This window comes from Dicentrarchus labrax, unplaced genomic scaffold (genome assembly GCF_905237075.1).
Source record: "Dicentrarchus labrax unplaced genomic scaffold, dlabrax2021, whole genome shotgun sequence".
NCBI lineage: Eukaryota > Metazoa > Chordata > Actinopteri > Moronidae > Dicentrarchus > Dicentrarchus labrax.
The window spans coordinates 8088974-8104901 of NW_026136708.1; the positions used below are offsets into that span (position 1 = coordinate 8088974).

Sequence of the window (15928 nt, forward strand, 5' to 3'; positions counted from 1 at the left end):
ACACACTTGCAGTGTAGTTTCAGTAGTTCATAAATCCAGCCAAACATTAATCAAGTTCATATTAATAATGCAATAGAATTTCAGGGGACAGCAGGAAGCTACTGATGACTGCGGGTGCCATGCCACACATGTCACACTTCATGTCTTACACTGTAACAGTTTCCTAACTCCCTCTTCCATGTAGGGAATCAGTCTCTAGTTCATAGAATTGCCCAAATAATAGATTTCAAGTAATAGAAAATCATGTACGTGTGGATCAAGATACAGAATGTGTGTGGCACTGAAACTGAAAAACTGAGCAGTGGGAGAGCACCTCATACCAATGTTAATGTTAATTTACTGATGTTTATGGGGGAAATAAAACGCACACATTAATACACAAGTTGGACAAGATAACCTATTGATTATATGATTGATATTTACAGTTGTCTTTATTTCTGACAATATCTCCACACTCACAACACAATGCAAAGGGGAAAGAGGGGAAAAATAATAAATAATAGAGAGAAAATAAAAAAATGAAATAAAACAAAAACTACAAATGTAAACCGCATTTCCCACAATGCACAACAAGTCAGAGGTGTGTGATGTCATTCTAGCTCTAGCCCTATGAAAGTCTGCTCACTGAAAGCTTTATAGTAGTAGTAGTAACTAATAATACTATAGTATTAGTTGGTATTAGTAGTAGTTTTAATGGTTGTACAGAAATTTACCTTCAGAAGTTCAATTTAAGAATAGAAAAATAACAACAGCAACTACAAAAACGTGTAGATAAATTAAACCCAAACAGTTTTCACTGGTTTTGATTAGACATCTGCTTGGGTTAAAGTTAGGTGAAACTATGCTGGAATTACATTAAACATTAAACGGATGCAGAAACAGCTAACAGGAGGGTCAGAGAGATGTCAATCAAGCAAGGTCTTTACTTAGGAGTCTAATTAGGCAAAATAAGGGAAAACACCTGTGTGGGTGGAACATGGTTGTGCAGGGCCTTTTAAAGTCTTCTAATGCATTCTCATTCTCGTCTTAAACTAAGCAGCAAGCCTTCAGTATTATAGCTAGAGCAGCTTCATTTTGACACATAGTCCCCTCTACTGGACACTTAACATAAGTCATGACAAAGCATCCTTAGTAATGCTGCTAGAATGCTGACCTGCAGTGTAACAGCAAGCCTTTCAAGTCCAATAGAAAACTGATAAAGATACACCATAACCAATCACATCTAAGAATATCTCCATTCTCTAATATACTATAGACCGTTAGCAGCCAGGTCTATTTAGGATTTCTTGCAGTGGTGAATAGATAGACAGTCTTACCCTCTCGACTTCTGTGTGTGCAAAAGTTTGTACATGTATACATGTGTGCCAGACAGACAGACAAATATAAATTGGGGAGTGATAGAATGAGAGACTGAGAGACTGAGAGACGGAGGGAGTACCACAGCTTGCCAGTCATCACTGCAGCAGCGGCAGCAGCAGTGTGTCTCCCCCTGCAGTCCCCCCCAGCCTCTTAATTAGAATGAGTCATTGAGAAGATCTCCCTTGGGTCCCGTGCTAGAGAGCAGATCTTTTCATCTGCCTAATAACACAGGACGGGGAACAAAGAGGCTCGAGTGACAACAGCCAAACACAAGTGCACAAATACACAAGAGAAGAATGCGCGCAGACTCCACAGATAGATAGACTGATAGCCTGATGCTTTAATGCCTGCGGCCCGCTATGATACAGCAGTGACTCCAGCTGCATGAAGAGATACAATCTGTATCTCTGTCTCTCTCTCTCTCTCTCTCTCACTCACACACACACACACACACATACACACTGCAGAAAAGACTTCAGCTTTCATGTGTTCAAGTGTGAGTGAGAGAGAGGGAAAGGTAGAAACAGGCATGCACTTTGTTGTATGCTTCATCTGCCCTACATGGCAAAGGATCTGGTTTCATCTGTGTGCTCAAAGTGATTTTATAAGACACATTCACACCTTATAAAGAAAAGATCAGGGTGATGTGTGATTTTCTCTCCACTCTAAGCAGGTGTTTCTGCCCCCTCTAGTGGTAAGAGGGTCAAATCCTGACCTTTTGTACACAGTATTTATCTCACATTGGAGTACAGATTGTGGCAATAAACATCATTCCATGCCTATTTTTATACTGAGTTAGTCAGAAAGACGCCTCATTTGACCTGTGAGTGTGAAAAGGCTCGCTTGGTTATGTCAACCCTGCGCTCAGATGAAGTACTGTCAAATTCTAATGAGTTGATTAATGTTTGATGATCAACAAATAAAGAAGAAGATAAGAAATTCCAGTTTGATGATTGTTTTAAGTCATTAATCAAGTGAAAAAGTGTTTTTTGCGGCTTCACAAAAGTAAAGAATCGCTTTCTGTTTTCTATTCCATATTGAATATCTGGAGATTTCTTTAGCTGTTAATAAGGTAGACAATTTTAAGACATATGTGTTTAAGTAGTTTATGGTTAGCATATACTATTATTTCCAAACTTTAACAGAGTTAATCATTTATTGACCAATTTATTGTTTACAGATTGAGATTCAGAATTGACTTTCACAACAATGTCACCACAGTCCATTTAGTAACTGTTTTGGAGCTTTCCATCATATCACATAGTCCTCCTCAACAGATAAAGTTTGATCAGTTATCATGGAAACTGAGCGCTTTAAAGAGTTTTTATCAGCTTAAAAATTAAAAGTTCATTCTTGGTCATTGAAGAAATTGTTAATAAAAAGATGAAAAAGAATGAGAATAATCATAAACTGCATCTTTAGCAGCCGTTCTGTGTTTGACTTTGTTAAAAGTGCTTGACCGCTGGCTGCCAGGTAAAATACCACCTTTTCAAAACATTCATTTTTTGGAGTGACGTTTTAATATGATAACTCGTTGGACACTCTGCGTGCTCGAGGGTTGCTCTGATCCAGGGGTGCATGTGGATCAGCTCGCTGTGATACTTGTGTGCGTGAGTGGCATTAGGCTGCGCAGCCTGCAGACAAACCCAACCTTTTGAAACATTAACCGGAGATGCTCGCTGTGCTGCTGCTGCCTGAAGGTGTGGGTTACAAGAAGATGACAGATGATACTGTGGCTGCATGGAGGAGGGGAGAAAGGCAGGCAGGTGAGGAGAGAGAGCTTGAGAGGGAGGTGATGGAGGTGGAGGCAGAGGAGCTGAAGGAGAGAAATGGTCAGCAGGGAGTGGGTCTGTCAGTGCCTCTGTGTCTGTTACAGCCGGTTCCTCTTCTTCAGCATGTCATGTAGGTAGTAAAGCTCTGTGTGTGTCTGAACTTTTGCATGATTATTATTATTTAAAGTTTGTGTGTGTGTATTTAAAGGTTGTGGTGTCCATTCCTACATGTGTGTTTTTCTTTTCCACCACAAATAATGTAAATCAGCCATGTTCCTGTCCTGTATTAGTATTTTGTATTACTCTTCTGAGTGTAAGTATTGTAAGCATATTGTTTTATTTTCTCTGGTAAAACATATTTTAAAGTTACTGAGCTACTACGGCAGAAAGAGCATTGTTTCCCTGATATGTATGGGGGACAGAGTTAATAAATTATGTTTAATTTAATAAGTGGAACTTACAAAACAAATTGCACAAAATCGTCTTTTGTGACTTTTGTTCACTGTAGTTCCTCAGTACAGTTTCTGATTCTTATTAAGCAATGTCAACATTCACTAACTGTGATATAAGTTAGTTGTGATAAATGATACTAGTTGAAAAACATTTAAGTAAAAGTAAATATTCTGACTCCAAAAAGTCAATACATGTAAATAGTTTTTTCAACCTGGTCTCAAAGTGGTGGAGCAACAATACAACGTACAGTATTTATAGCAACAGTTGGGCCTTGGTTGAATCATATTTGTTGTCTGTTTACTGTATGTATTTATATGTGTATTAGTCCTGAAACAATTACTCATTTAAACACTTAATATTTTAAGTAGTTTATCAAGCAGAAATGCCATTCCATTCTCCTTTATAGGATTATAAATTAGGTGTATTTGTTTTTGAACTGTTGGTTGGACAAAACAATCATTTTAAAGATGTTAACTCAGGCTCTTAGAACTTGTGATGCCCTTTTTTCACCCCTTTTTAATTGTTGTTGACAGCTTGAACAATTAATGCCTAATGCCATTTTGAATGGGTATCTTTTATTTATGTCAGCCAATGAATTTTTTTGCAGAGTAACTAGTCAGGTGACAGAGTTGACAAAATGACCAGCATAACAGACACACTCAATGGGAACTTGTCTAACCTGATGGCAACCAAAACCCATTATCTGCTCTGTGGGTTTCAAGACAGTCTGCTTGAGAAATATGTTAACGTCAACTTTATTGTCAAGAGTAGATGAGAAGTTCACTACTGCTTTCATGTCTGTCTGTTAAATATAAAGCAGCCAGGAGAGAGTTAGCTTAGCTTAGCACAAAGACTGAAAGCAGGGGGAAACTAGCTCTGTCCAAAGGTTAAAAACATACAGCCTACCAGCACGAGTATAGTTAACTACTTAACACATACATGGTTAAAACTACCATTAATGTGAAATTCTCTCACAAAAGTTATTTTATACTGTCTCAATACAACTTTTCACTGTTTTCTTTATTTAACTGGAAAACTAATCAACAGATAATTTGAGTATTTGAAGCCCTATGTGTTTGAGAGAAACAGAGTTGTAATTTCTGTGTGTGTGTGTGTGTGTGTGTGTGTGTGTGTGTGTGAGAGAGAGAGAGAGAGAGAGAGAGTGTGTGAGATAAGGTATCTGATAGTAGGCATGAGTCAGGTCTTTTGTCGTCCTGTGTTATTTTTGGTTTTCTGTTACTTGATCAATGGCAGCCATTAGCACCAGCGGCTCGCCAAAGAGTCACTTCCATTAGAGATGTGAGCAGTGGAGAATATCGTCAGTGAGTATTGACCCTGAAAAGGGCCTGACTGTGTAGAGCAGTAAAACTGTTATGTAAGGAACACCTTTCATTAGACAGAAGGGAACAGACTCTTTGGAAGAGACCCAAATGAAGGATATTAGTTATTGTGTTGTGTACATTTTGATGACACTGGCTCCCCATTAGCATTTCATAGCAGATCAATCATAATTCAACAAGATAAAAGTCTCTACAGTTTAACTTTAAAAAGACTTCATCCCATTCCTCAATTTTATTAAGAGGTCGGTGCCAAAACACAAAAGTGAGTGTAAATTCTGAACCTTTCCTCTGAAGTTGTTCTTAGGAGGAACAATGTAGATTCATATTGTCCCAGAGGAGTTCAATGATGAGAAAAGTTTCATTGAAAACTGATGATTCACTCTGATGTGATTGTAATCCCTGATTTGACATCCTCTTGTCCTCATTTTATCATGTCTTAAATTAATTACATTCCCTATCTTGGTCCCCATCTGCAGATCTCACTTATGGTGTTAAACGGATTACACTTGCCTTGTAGCTCAAAGATGATAATAGAGAGTCTCAAATCTTTGATATTGAGCCTCCTCAGCTGAGATTTCTTTCAATAAACTCACTTCTTTTAGCACAAAACTGATCCATCTTTGAACTTTTATAGTGTTATCAAGAAATGTCACATATTTGTCTAAAGAAAAATTTGAAGTCAGACCTCTCTTTTCTGTAAACTTTGACCCCCAGGAGGAGATGTTACAGAAGCTGCAGTGTGTTTTCAATGACTCAACAACCACAGACGACAGAATTTCCTCTGTTTCCAATTTAGGGCCATCTGCTTGGAGAGGGCAGCTCAAACACACTCCAGACCTCACTCAACTGCTCTGTTTTTACTTCTATAACACTTAACCCAGCAGCAAGTTGCATTTCATCACAGAAGAATACTCATGGGTGCCTAGCTGACTTTAGTGTGTATGCTTGTGTGTGTGTTTGTGCTCATTTTGTCATTGTGGTGAATTAAAAAAGTAAACAGACAGCTACTTAGAAGCGTGTGTGTGTGTGTGTGTGTGTGTGTGTGTGTGTGTGTGTGTGTGTGTGTGTGATGGATATCTTGTTCTCAGAGAGTATTGAGAATCAAATGAAGCATCATGTATCCCTAATAGAGCATTGTGGGTAACAGCAGTAAACACATGAGCAGTGTGACGGCAGGGCTAACCAGCTCTCCCTTGCATGCACACACCTTGTATTATGTTCTGCTTGCCTTCAACTATACAAGTGGATAAATCAATTTATGTTAATTTACCTAGAGTGAGGGATTAATGTGCTTTTCATTGCACATTACTCATTACAGAAGAAAGAGGACATAATGATCAACTGCTGTTTAATTCCCTGTCATTTTGTAGTTATAATTGTCTTGACCGTGACCAATTTCAATTAACATTATACTGCTCATAATGGATTATTATGGTCAACTTCACTTTCTCTCTCTCTCTCTCTCTCTCTCTCTCTCTCTCTCTCTCTCTCTCTCTCTCTATCTCTATCTCTCTCTATCTCTCTCTATCTCTCTCTTTCTCTCTCTGCTTTCAGGTCCAGCTGTCCAACGCCAAGTCCAGAATGGACCGACTTCAGATGAGTTAGAAGCTCAGAGAGCGAGGTAAAATCTCTTAACTGAAAATAAATAATTTGGCAAAGAGTTGCTAATTTATACAAGAGATGTGGAGCAACATTAGCATTCATTTTAAGTTGTGTTTCTGTAAGTCCAATATTCACTCTCCTTTTAACTCTATTTTGCTCTGCACTAGCAATATCTGGCTCTTTAGCAGTTCAATTCTCACTATGTCCACTAGCTGGTTGTTAACTTTGTCTGTCCATTGTTTGGAGTTGGGCAGGTAGGGTACAGTTGTTTTTTATAGCTGCCTGCGCCGGAAAAAACACAATGAGAGCAGTAAGAATGAACTAAAACAGTAAAGTTGCGGGCTGTAAAACCAAAACACTGAGCTGAAAGAAGCTAAAACCCTCTGTAGAGCTGACAGGAACCGTAATCGAGTCATAATTCTCTGTGGATATCTTATTACAAGTGGCCCCTAACATACATGTAGTTATTTGATCTGTTGTTTACTATTATAGCACCTCTTAAATGTTAATATTAATCATCAAAGTTTGCAGAAAAGTCTTTGAAGAGATTATTTATCATCACTCAAACATGCTAATGTGCTTCAGGACTGTGTGGGTTTAATTTGATCAGATTTGATAGACAGCAGCCAGGCAACATAAATGACCCCACCACTGCCAAAACTGTTGGTTGAGACTATAACTCATTTTCCTGGAGACAAGTAATGCAACAAACAACAGTGATACTCCAAAGACTGGATTTCTGAGAAAGATAAATGATTCTCAGCTATATTTAGATTGTCCCACCAGTGATGTGACATTTACTGCCTGCTTCCAAAATGTTTACCCGTGAGACAGGTAGGATGGCTTGTTCACGACATTTACTGAATTATCTCCAAACCAGTGGGTGAACTTTAATTGAACTCAGTCCAAACGGGTATAGAGGTTAGGATTATGGTAGTGAGTGCAGTCTCATGTGTCTGACAACACACACAGAGAGAACATAGCGACTGAGATAAGCACACAGCTGCCCTTAGTGACTTTTATTCCCATTCTCTTCATCCCTCTCCTTCCCCTAATACCCTCTGTCTTCCTCCTATGGGTAACGGCCAGATTAAGACAGTGAGCTTTAGAAAAGGTTAAAACACAATGAGTTCCTTTTTCTGAATCATAGTGGCAGTTTAGTAATAAAAATGATACTTGAGGCAATTTCCATGGCTTACTAAAAGGCCTGCATTTCTTCTACTGTGGCTACTATTCCTCTCTCCCCTTCAGAGACAGACTCAGGCACAACTAGGTCTTTGTTGCTGTTTTTAAACCTGTTCCAGCTCTGCCTATTGGTTCATCCAAATGCCAGGGTTTAAGAGAACAAATATGATGGGAGTTACGGCTCTCTCTGATCCCATGTCTGCTAAACTGTACCTCCGGCACAAAGGATTACGTGTGTGATTGCGAGAGGAGATTGTGTGCTTATGGGTGTGGATTTTGGGTTTGTGTCTGTCAGCGGACGCAAATTAATTTGACTGAGCTCTCTCCAGTGGTAGCAGGACAGTATTGCTCAGCAGCTCTGCTCCTGCTGCGTGTGGCTGCTGTCACATTGGGGAGGTTGCTGGCTCAGCACTTCTGCTCTCCCATACACAGCTGGAAAATTCCACTTCCTCTCCATGAGCTGTCTCCTCTCTCTCTCTCCTGAGTCGTGACATACATATGCTTCTCACATCAAAAGACAGAGATGTGAGGAAAGATGGGGGCGGGGGTCGGAGCGTTTGCAAGGTGGAGAGTGGAGATGGACGGAGATAAAGGAGAGAGTGATATGGGTTTGGACAGATGAGGAGAAAGACGTTTACTTCGTAGTGTATTGGTACAGGGGAAACTGAGCAGCGTTGCCAAAAAAATTTGTAGACAAGTGGATGACTTCAAGTCAGGTAAAGTCTACGAGATACACAAATCAAAGCAACCTTCAGCATGGTGACAGCAGCAGAGGAAATTCCATCTGCCACAGCTTAGATGCAATTGTGCACAAAATAATCGACTCATGGAAACTACAGTTACTCTTAAAAAGCAGCAAGTTTGGCAGAAACTCCAAGACAAAGATGTTTCAAAGAATTACAGAATTTTCATGTCAATGTCATTTCTGTATATTTCAGTCCTAAATATAGTTCCTAATAGTTCCTAAATACAAAATAACACCAGGTATTTAAAGCTGCACTAACCAATATTTAAATATGAACAGAGTAATTTGAAACTAGTTGCTGGTGCAGACAAACTTCTTTCAACCATTATTTTGGTTTTACGGCCCACAACTTTATCACCAGGGTTGCTCATAGTGAGGATGAACCCAGAATAATCACCTGTCTGCAGTTCCTGTCAGTTCTGTTTTTGTTTTGGTTTCACAACCTGTAACTTAGATGTTTTGGTTCGGTCTCACCACTTTCATCAGTCCCATTTCCAACAACTGTGTCAGCAAAAAAGCTCTGATAAACCCATTAACACCCAAACAGACAAAGTTAATGACTAGCTGGTGAACATGGTGGCGTATTTCGCAGCTAAAGAGCCAAATATTTCCCTCAGGTTGGAGTCCAAACCTGAGCCAAAAGGAGAATGAATACTGGTCTTATTCGTCAGGTGGCCACAAGCATGACTCTAACATGAACATTCATGTTTCAGTGTCTGCTTGATGTGTTAAAAAAAGCAAATATGTTAGGTCACAGCTTGTGCACAGTGAATCCTGCAGTAATTACTGGGGTTGAAGTATTTTTAGGTTACTTGTCACATTTCTTTGGACCTCCTGTGTTTCCTATTACAGCTTTAAGGCAGGATGACTCCTTTGGCTGCTACTATGACATGGTTGGCTGCCCTGTTCCTGTAGGATAGTGAAGTGACAGATAAGACGTGACATTTGTGATATTTGAGTGACCAGCCGTGTTTCCCTCCTGTCCCTTTAGGCAGATGATGGAGCAGCAGCAGCAGATGCAGGCACATATGGAGCGGGAGCGACGGTCGTCCAACTCAGGTACTCAAATTAAAGAGCAGTTTATTTATTAAAATCTTCTATAAAATATGTTTTCATCATCTAAGTACATCCCACACAGTTACAAGTGCAGGTATATAAGCATAGAGTCACGACTGAATCTTCATAGCACATTTTCCTTGCAGGTTCTCCTTTCCAAGGCCACCCTGCTGTGCTCTCCGTGGCCCCCCCAGTAGTACCTCCCCCAATGAACATGGGTGGTCCTCCTCCTCCACCACCACCTCCGGGACCTCCCCCACCTTCAGCCGGGGCACCGCAGCCGCCTCTCCCACCTCCACTTCCCATGGGTGGAGGGATTCATGGGGATGAGCCCCCCGCCCAGACGGGTCTTGCCGCAATGATCGCTGGAGCCAAACTGCGCCGCGTTCAAAGAGTGAGACACCAATTTATTTCTGCTACTTTGATGTTTTGATGAAACTTCTTCAAGTCAGGCAGGATATAACTGGATTATCTCCTCCAGACCTGACTGACATACTTTTAAGTTTACTATTTACTAATGTGTTGTTCAGGATTCATTACATTTTAGAGAGTCACAAGTAACTTTGGACCCCTCTCCTCTCCTCTCCTCTCCTATCGTCTCCTCAGCCTGAGGACAGCTCTTCAAGCACCAAAAACGATGCCAACCGAACAAGTGGAGGAAGCGGTGGACTGATGGAGGAAATGAACGCTCTGTTGGCGCGAAGGTCAGAGCACTGAGTTGAGAAAACCACAAAAACATTTTGCATTTTGATAACCTGCAGCCGCAGTTAGACATAATTGGCCACTAAAGCTTTTAATCAATGTGTTGTTCAGGATTCATTAGTGATTATTATTATAACACTAGTTAAAAACTAATGACATTCATGGATTTGGGTGAAATGCTCTGTTCTTACTTGAGGCTTCTTCTTTCCCCCAGAAGGAAAGCAGCTTCAGAGAAGCCTGAGGAAAGCCAAAATGTGAGTGAATGGGGAAACTATGATGGTTTGCAATTCATAAAATCTGATGTCTTTGTCTGTGATTTACATTGATAATTAAGACAAAGCTTGAGGTAGGAATTATGATAATGTTGGTGGTTATTAGATTAACATGATAATGATCGTTGTTATTTTGATGTATTGTAATTTTTATTATTTGCATAATGATGAAAACATAGAGGCAAACTGAGAAATACAGTAATAATGATGAGTACAATAACCAGAAACAGAAGTAATCAGATAAAAATAAACATACAACAACAAACAAACAACTGGAGCCGATGGGATGTCAGGCCTCAAACAGCAGTGTCCGTGGTGAGGATGATAGTGGAGGTAATAATGCTTAGTGATCCTTGTGTCTTTCTTTAGGATGACCCAAATTCTTCGTCACCCGGCACCCGGAGTGGACAGAATGCCACAGGTGGGAAAAACTGAGAACAGTGAACTATGTTACAACCTCACAAAATGTTTTTGTGGTTTGGACATGTCCTATAGTCTTGGTCAGAGAAGTCAAACATATTCATATAAGTGTACAGAAGACACAGTGTACTAGTACTTTTTACTCCACTACATTCAAAAGACTGATTTAGTTACTGGTTGTTAAAATGAGCTCCAACTTAATCAGCTACAACAGCAAATAATGCTACTTCCACATTACGCCTCTGTACTGTCAAACTAATAGTGTGATATGTGATAATATATCACTCACAGGGGATTTTCCTGCATAATTAGTACTTTTACTTTCGATTCTTTGAGTTTGTGTTTTACTTTTACTTATGATTTGTCCTTTAAGTATTACTACTTTTCTTAAAGGTCCAGTGTGTAACATTTAGAAAGATCTAGTGGCAGAAATGGAATATAATATTCATAGGTATGTGTTCATTAATGTATAATTACCTGAAAATAAGAATCATCATGTTTTTGTTACTTTTGAATGAGTTGTTTTTATCTACAGAGTGAGTGGACAAACCAAACGCTGGTTCTAGATAGGGCTGTGTGTGTTTTTTGTAAGTTCTGCGGCCACCATACTTTCTCCAACACACTTGGAACGGGAGGATGACGCGAGGGGGTTCTAATCTGCAACTGCACTCTAAATACTACACACTGGTCCTTTTAAGTATAGGAGCTGAGAACTTCTTACACCACCACACATGTGTAATGTCAATGTCATGGGGAACTGCAGGAAAATCAATAACCAAAGTGGAGACTGATGATGATGATGATGGTGATCATGATAATGGAACAGAGAGTATCTGTCTATCAGTCTCTCCGTCTATCTACCTGTCTATCTGGCTGTCCTACAAATGTCAGTGAATGCCCGCTGGTAATTTTGTCTAACCCCCGTTCCTGTCGTCTAGATGGGGCAAAGAAGCCGTGGGACCGAGCCAACTCTGCAGACAGGTCAATGATTTCAAGGTGAGAGCTGGAAGCAGCACAGCTCATTGGATATGTGTGTGTGAAGCAGAACAACAGCAGTGACTCTAACAGAGAATGATTTTTTTTATTATGCAGGGTACGGCCCGCAGGGGGTGGCAGTGACACAGACTCGTTAGACCTTGATAGAATGAAACAGGTAAAGAAAACACGCTGCAACACTAACCACCAACCTAAATGTAGACGAGACTTGTGTGTTTTTTAATCCTGCTTATGTTCTGGCATGTGACCAGTTAGTTGTCCAAAGCTCATTTGTTTTCCAAAGTTAATTTGGATGGAGAAAATAAAATGCTTTTTGTACTTAATATTTGCTCCCTGTGTTAAAAGATTTTATACAGTAAATAAAGAAACGTGTGATGTATTAGGAACACTGACGTTATCTATTTGTTTGTGCGTCATTAGGAAATCTTGGAAGAGGTGTTTCGTGAATTGCACAAAGTGAAGGATGAAATCATTGATGGTATGTTTAATTTGTTCTTGGAACACTAAAGAGGGGTAATCAATAAGCTTTTAGCAACACTGTCTCTCTCCTCATTTATGTTAATTCATATTTAATTGGAAATGTAACCAGTGGGATGATGGGACTTAGGTAGTTATGTAGAGGTGTGTCCACTAGGTCGCACTGGAGTTCCAGTCCAAAGAGTTCCAAAGCCTACAATACAGATGCATATAAAAGAAATGGATTGATGGATTATTTATTAACTCACATAAGAACAATGTGGATACCTCTGGGTTATAACATTGTTGGTAAATATTATTATTACTTGATTAATGAAAATGTGTTAAACAACTCTATAACTCTATAATACATTGTCAGCCCAGAGAGTCGTTTGTATCACATTGTGAACAGATTAAAGGATAAAGGAGCCAAACTAATTGTCATAACGAAATATACCATATTTTGAAAGAATTGACTCCTAATGAAATAACTCACATATTTTAGACAAATGTGAATACTTTGACTAATCATATTGTTCGTGAAAAACTTAAAATATGCAAAAATAAACAATCAAATGATGAAGACATTTTTATAACACTGTCAATCTGTATCATTTACATTACATTTTATATGTTTATATCATTATTTATAAATGCATTATTTTCTCTTTTTTCATTAGTTTATTATTCATGACACATCTGTTCCCGAGGTTACACCATTTCTTTTTACGTGAGGCACTCCATAAATTTGGGGTACTGCTCATGACGACAAAACTGAACTATAATCAGTGGAGTGGCCCTTTAACTCACCTCTGGTCTGCACTGAGGCCAGTGGAGGTATTCTGTTGTAGTAATAATCTAACTGGTGTCATCAACCTGACTTTGTTCCTATGTCTTCTGTCCTTTGCCTACAGCCATTAGACATGAACTCAGTCGAATTAGCACGACATAATCTTTCAGAGCCACTCCCGGACATGAACCACCTTTTCAAAACAATGCCCCTGCAGCAGCTGCTGTGGCCCTGAGGAGGAGGAGGAGGAGGAGGAGGAGGAGGAGGAGGAGGAGGAGGAGAAGAGAAGTCAGAAACGGAGGCCCAAACTGTGACATCTACTCATCCTGTTCAGCTGTGGTGTTGAAGCAACGCGGCAACGTTGCTGTAACACCTCAGACGTGTCTGTGTAACGTTTGGTTTGTTTGTTTGGAGCGATGGACGTGAACGGCGCACACTCTCGCACTGATTACTCTGATTTCTTAACATTTTCTGTCTGTTTGTTAGCCCAGTTCGCCCCTCTGTCCTCGGCCTAAAGGAAAATGGATAAAATTCTTATGATTTTTATTTGTTTTGCTTTTTTCACAAGTGTGTTTTAAACTTTTTTTTAATTATTACTATCATTTTCATTATTGTTACTATCATTTTTATGATTGTCAATGTATTGTTAATATGAGTAGTAGTAGTGTAGTGAGTGCAATGGTAATAATGAGGAAATGATAATGAGAATATGATAGTAATGATAATGTTGATCATTATTATTGCACATCATTTTATGACAGCCTTTTGTATTTTATATTGGTTGTTTTCATTTGTTTTTGTTTTAGATACAGCTGCAAGCACATCCAAAAAATGTTTTCTCATCATCTAACCTTGAACATTTTTTAAAGGTTTTTTATCCTTTTCGCCAACACAGCTACGTGTGGAACCATGGCAGAAAAAAACAGGCTCTGACCTGAAACTGAGGGTGGAATAAACTTCTTTGGATATAGCAATCTTATAAACAAAAAAAACCCAAAAAAATTAAATAATACACCAGAGTATTTGTGATCATGTTGTTAATAAAATGTTTATTGGCTGCAAGGATATGGTGAAGTATTGTTCATTTTATTCTCTCCTTTTATGACAAAGTGCTTCCTGGTTTGACAACAAAAAAAGAAACGCACTAAGTTTAAAATGAATTCAAATAAAACTGTGAACAATGTCTTGGATAAATGATGCTGTCTCTTTCCTTCTTTGTTTGGGTGCTATTTCGATGCCTGTCTGGTGCTTTTGTCTGACTGTAATTTTTCGGTTTCATTTCTTCTTTTTCCAAAAACATGTGCTCGTTGAATAGGTGCCATGAATGTCAGCTGGTGCAGCACAGAGAAGTGTGAAACATCTGAGCTGTGCAACCTTATTGTGTTATACAAGTGTTGCACACAATGTAGGATGCTGATAAAGAGTCCTGCACAAATATTTGCTAAATAGATTAAAAAAGACAAACCCAAATAATTAATATTAGTGGTATTCATTCAAGTGTTTATTATAATTATCTGTATATTGTGGATTATTTATAACACCACTTAGACTGTGTTCCCTATTTGCTGCAGCTCTTGTGGTAGTATACTTTATTTAAAATGACATACTTTTTCACCTCTAGCCTTTTAGCTACTTAAATACTGTATTGCTACCTTCCACTGGATGCTATTGGCAACATGAAGGTAGGAGGATAAAAATCAGTTCTCTTTTTTTTTTTACTGAAACTGATTTTAAAAAATGTGTTAGCTATAATATCCACAATGACTATTTGATACACTTTACTTACTGTTTTCAAAGTGTAAGTAAAAGATATCAAATGCAAAAACTGCTGTAAGTATTGCTTGCTACGTAGCACGCTTGGCCACATCACAACCACTGATGTCACAGCAGGTGTTTGGGTAAAGGTGTCTATGGTAATGCACCTGCTGTGACATCACTGACTGAGGTGTGGTCACAGGTGCAACATGCTGGGACGAACCCATAGGGAGCACTCATTACTTTAATTGGCCGCCTATATATGTCTACTAGACATTATATTTGGACTTATGTTTGTTCATTAGACAGACTTAAACTGACAGAGCAAGGCCAGAATTGAGTTAACTCCATGTGATAAAAATAAACGATATTTATTTAAAAATATACGTTTGTTGGATATGCAAAGCTTGATTTTCCATTTCATCCCATTCAATTTGAATAATTTGTTTTTTGGGCTGCTGGTCAGGATGCTGGTCGAGGCAGATGACCACCCACCTAGAGCCGAAGGATCTGTCCTAGGTTTCTGCCTTTTAACAGGCAGTTTTTCCTTGCCCTTGTCGCCAAGGTCTTGCTCATGGTGGTACTGTTGGGTCTCTGTAAATAATGTTATAAGAAGTTCGGTCTAGACCTGCTCTATTTGAAAAGTGTCCTGAGATAACTTCTGTTATGAATTGGCGCTATACAAATAAAATTGAATTGAATTGAATTGAAATAACAACTTCCATTATATAATTTATGAATCAATGTTATTTTGGACATTTTATAAATACAATTATTATTTGATTAATCGAAAACAATTGTCCCGCGAGTAAGGTTCAGTAACATTTGCAGCTCGAACTCCTACTTGGATGAGATGTTCACTTGTATAATTTATCTGTTAAATCATACAATCATACAAAAATGATATCAGACGAGTGCTTTCGTGACAAATACAACTTCAACTCATGTCAACAAACTTTGGGAACCCCCGTGGCACCCACTAGCACCGCTATCGCTGGCTTCGCCCAACTCTCGCGATGTTTCGG

The 15928-nt window shown here is 39.0% G+C and overlaps 1 protein-coding gene across 2 annotated transcripts in view; it reads left to right on the forward strand.

The window, feature by feature from the left end:
* Positions 1-14345, forward strand: part of evlb (Enah/Vasp-like b) — a 33694-nt gene extending 19349 nt beyond the window's left edge. The window contains exons 4-13 of one of the 2 annotated variants that reach the window (XM_051408007.1): positions 6479-6545; positions 9448-9515; positions 9659-9906; positions 10119-10216; positions 10429-10468; positions 10856-10907; positions 11845-11902; positions 11999-12059; positions 12323-12380; positions 13273-14345. In XM_051408007.1, coding sequence (XP_051263967.1) covers positions 6479-6545; positions 9448-9515; positions 9659-9906; positions 10119-10216; positions 10429-10468; positions 10856-10907; positions 11845-11902; positions 11999-12059; positions 12323-12380; positions 13273-13310 — 788 coding nt within the window. In that variant the 3' untranslated portion in view covers positions 13311-14345. The remainder of the gene's footprint in view (positions 1-6478; positions 6546-9447; positions 9516-9658; positions 9907-10118; positions 10217-10428; positions 10469-10855; positions 10908-11844; positions 11903-11998; positions 12060-12322; positions 12381-13272) is intronic. The other variant, XM_051408008.1, reaches the window with a different exon arrangement.
* The last annotated feature ends 1583 nt before the right edge of the window (positions 14346-15928 follow it).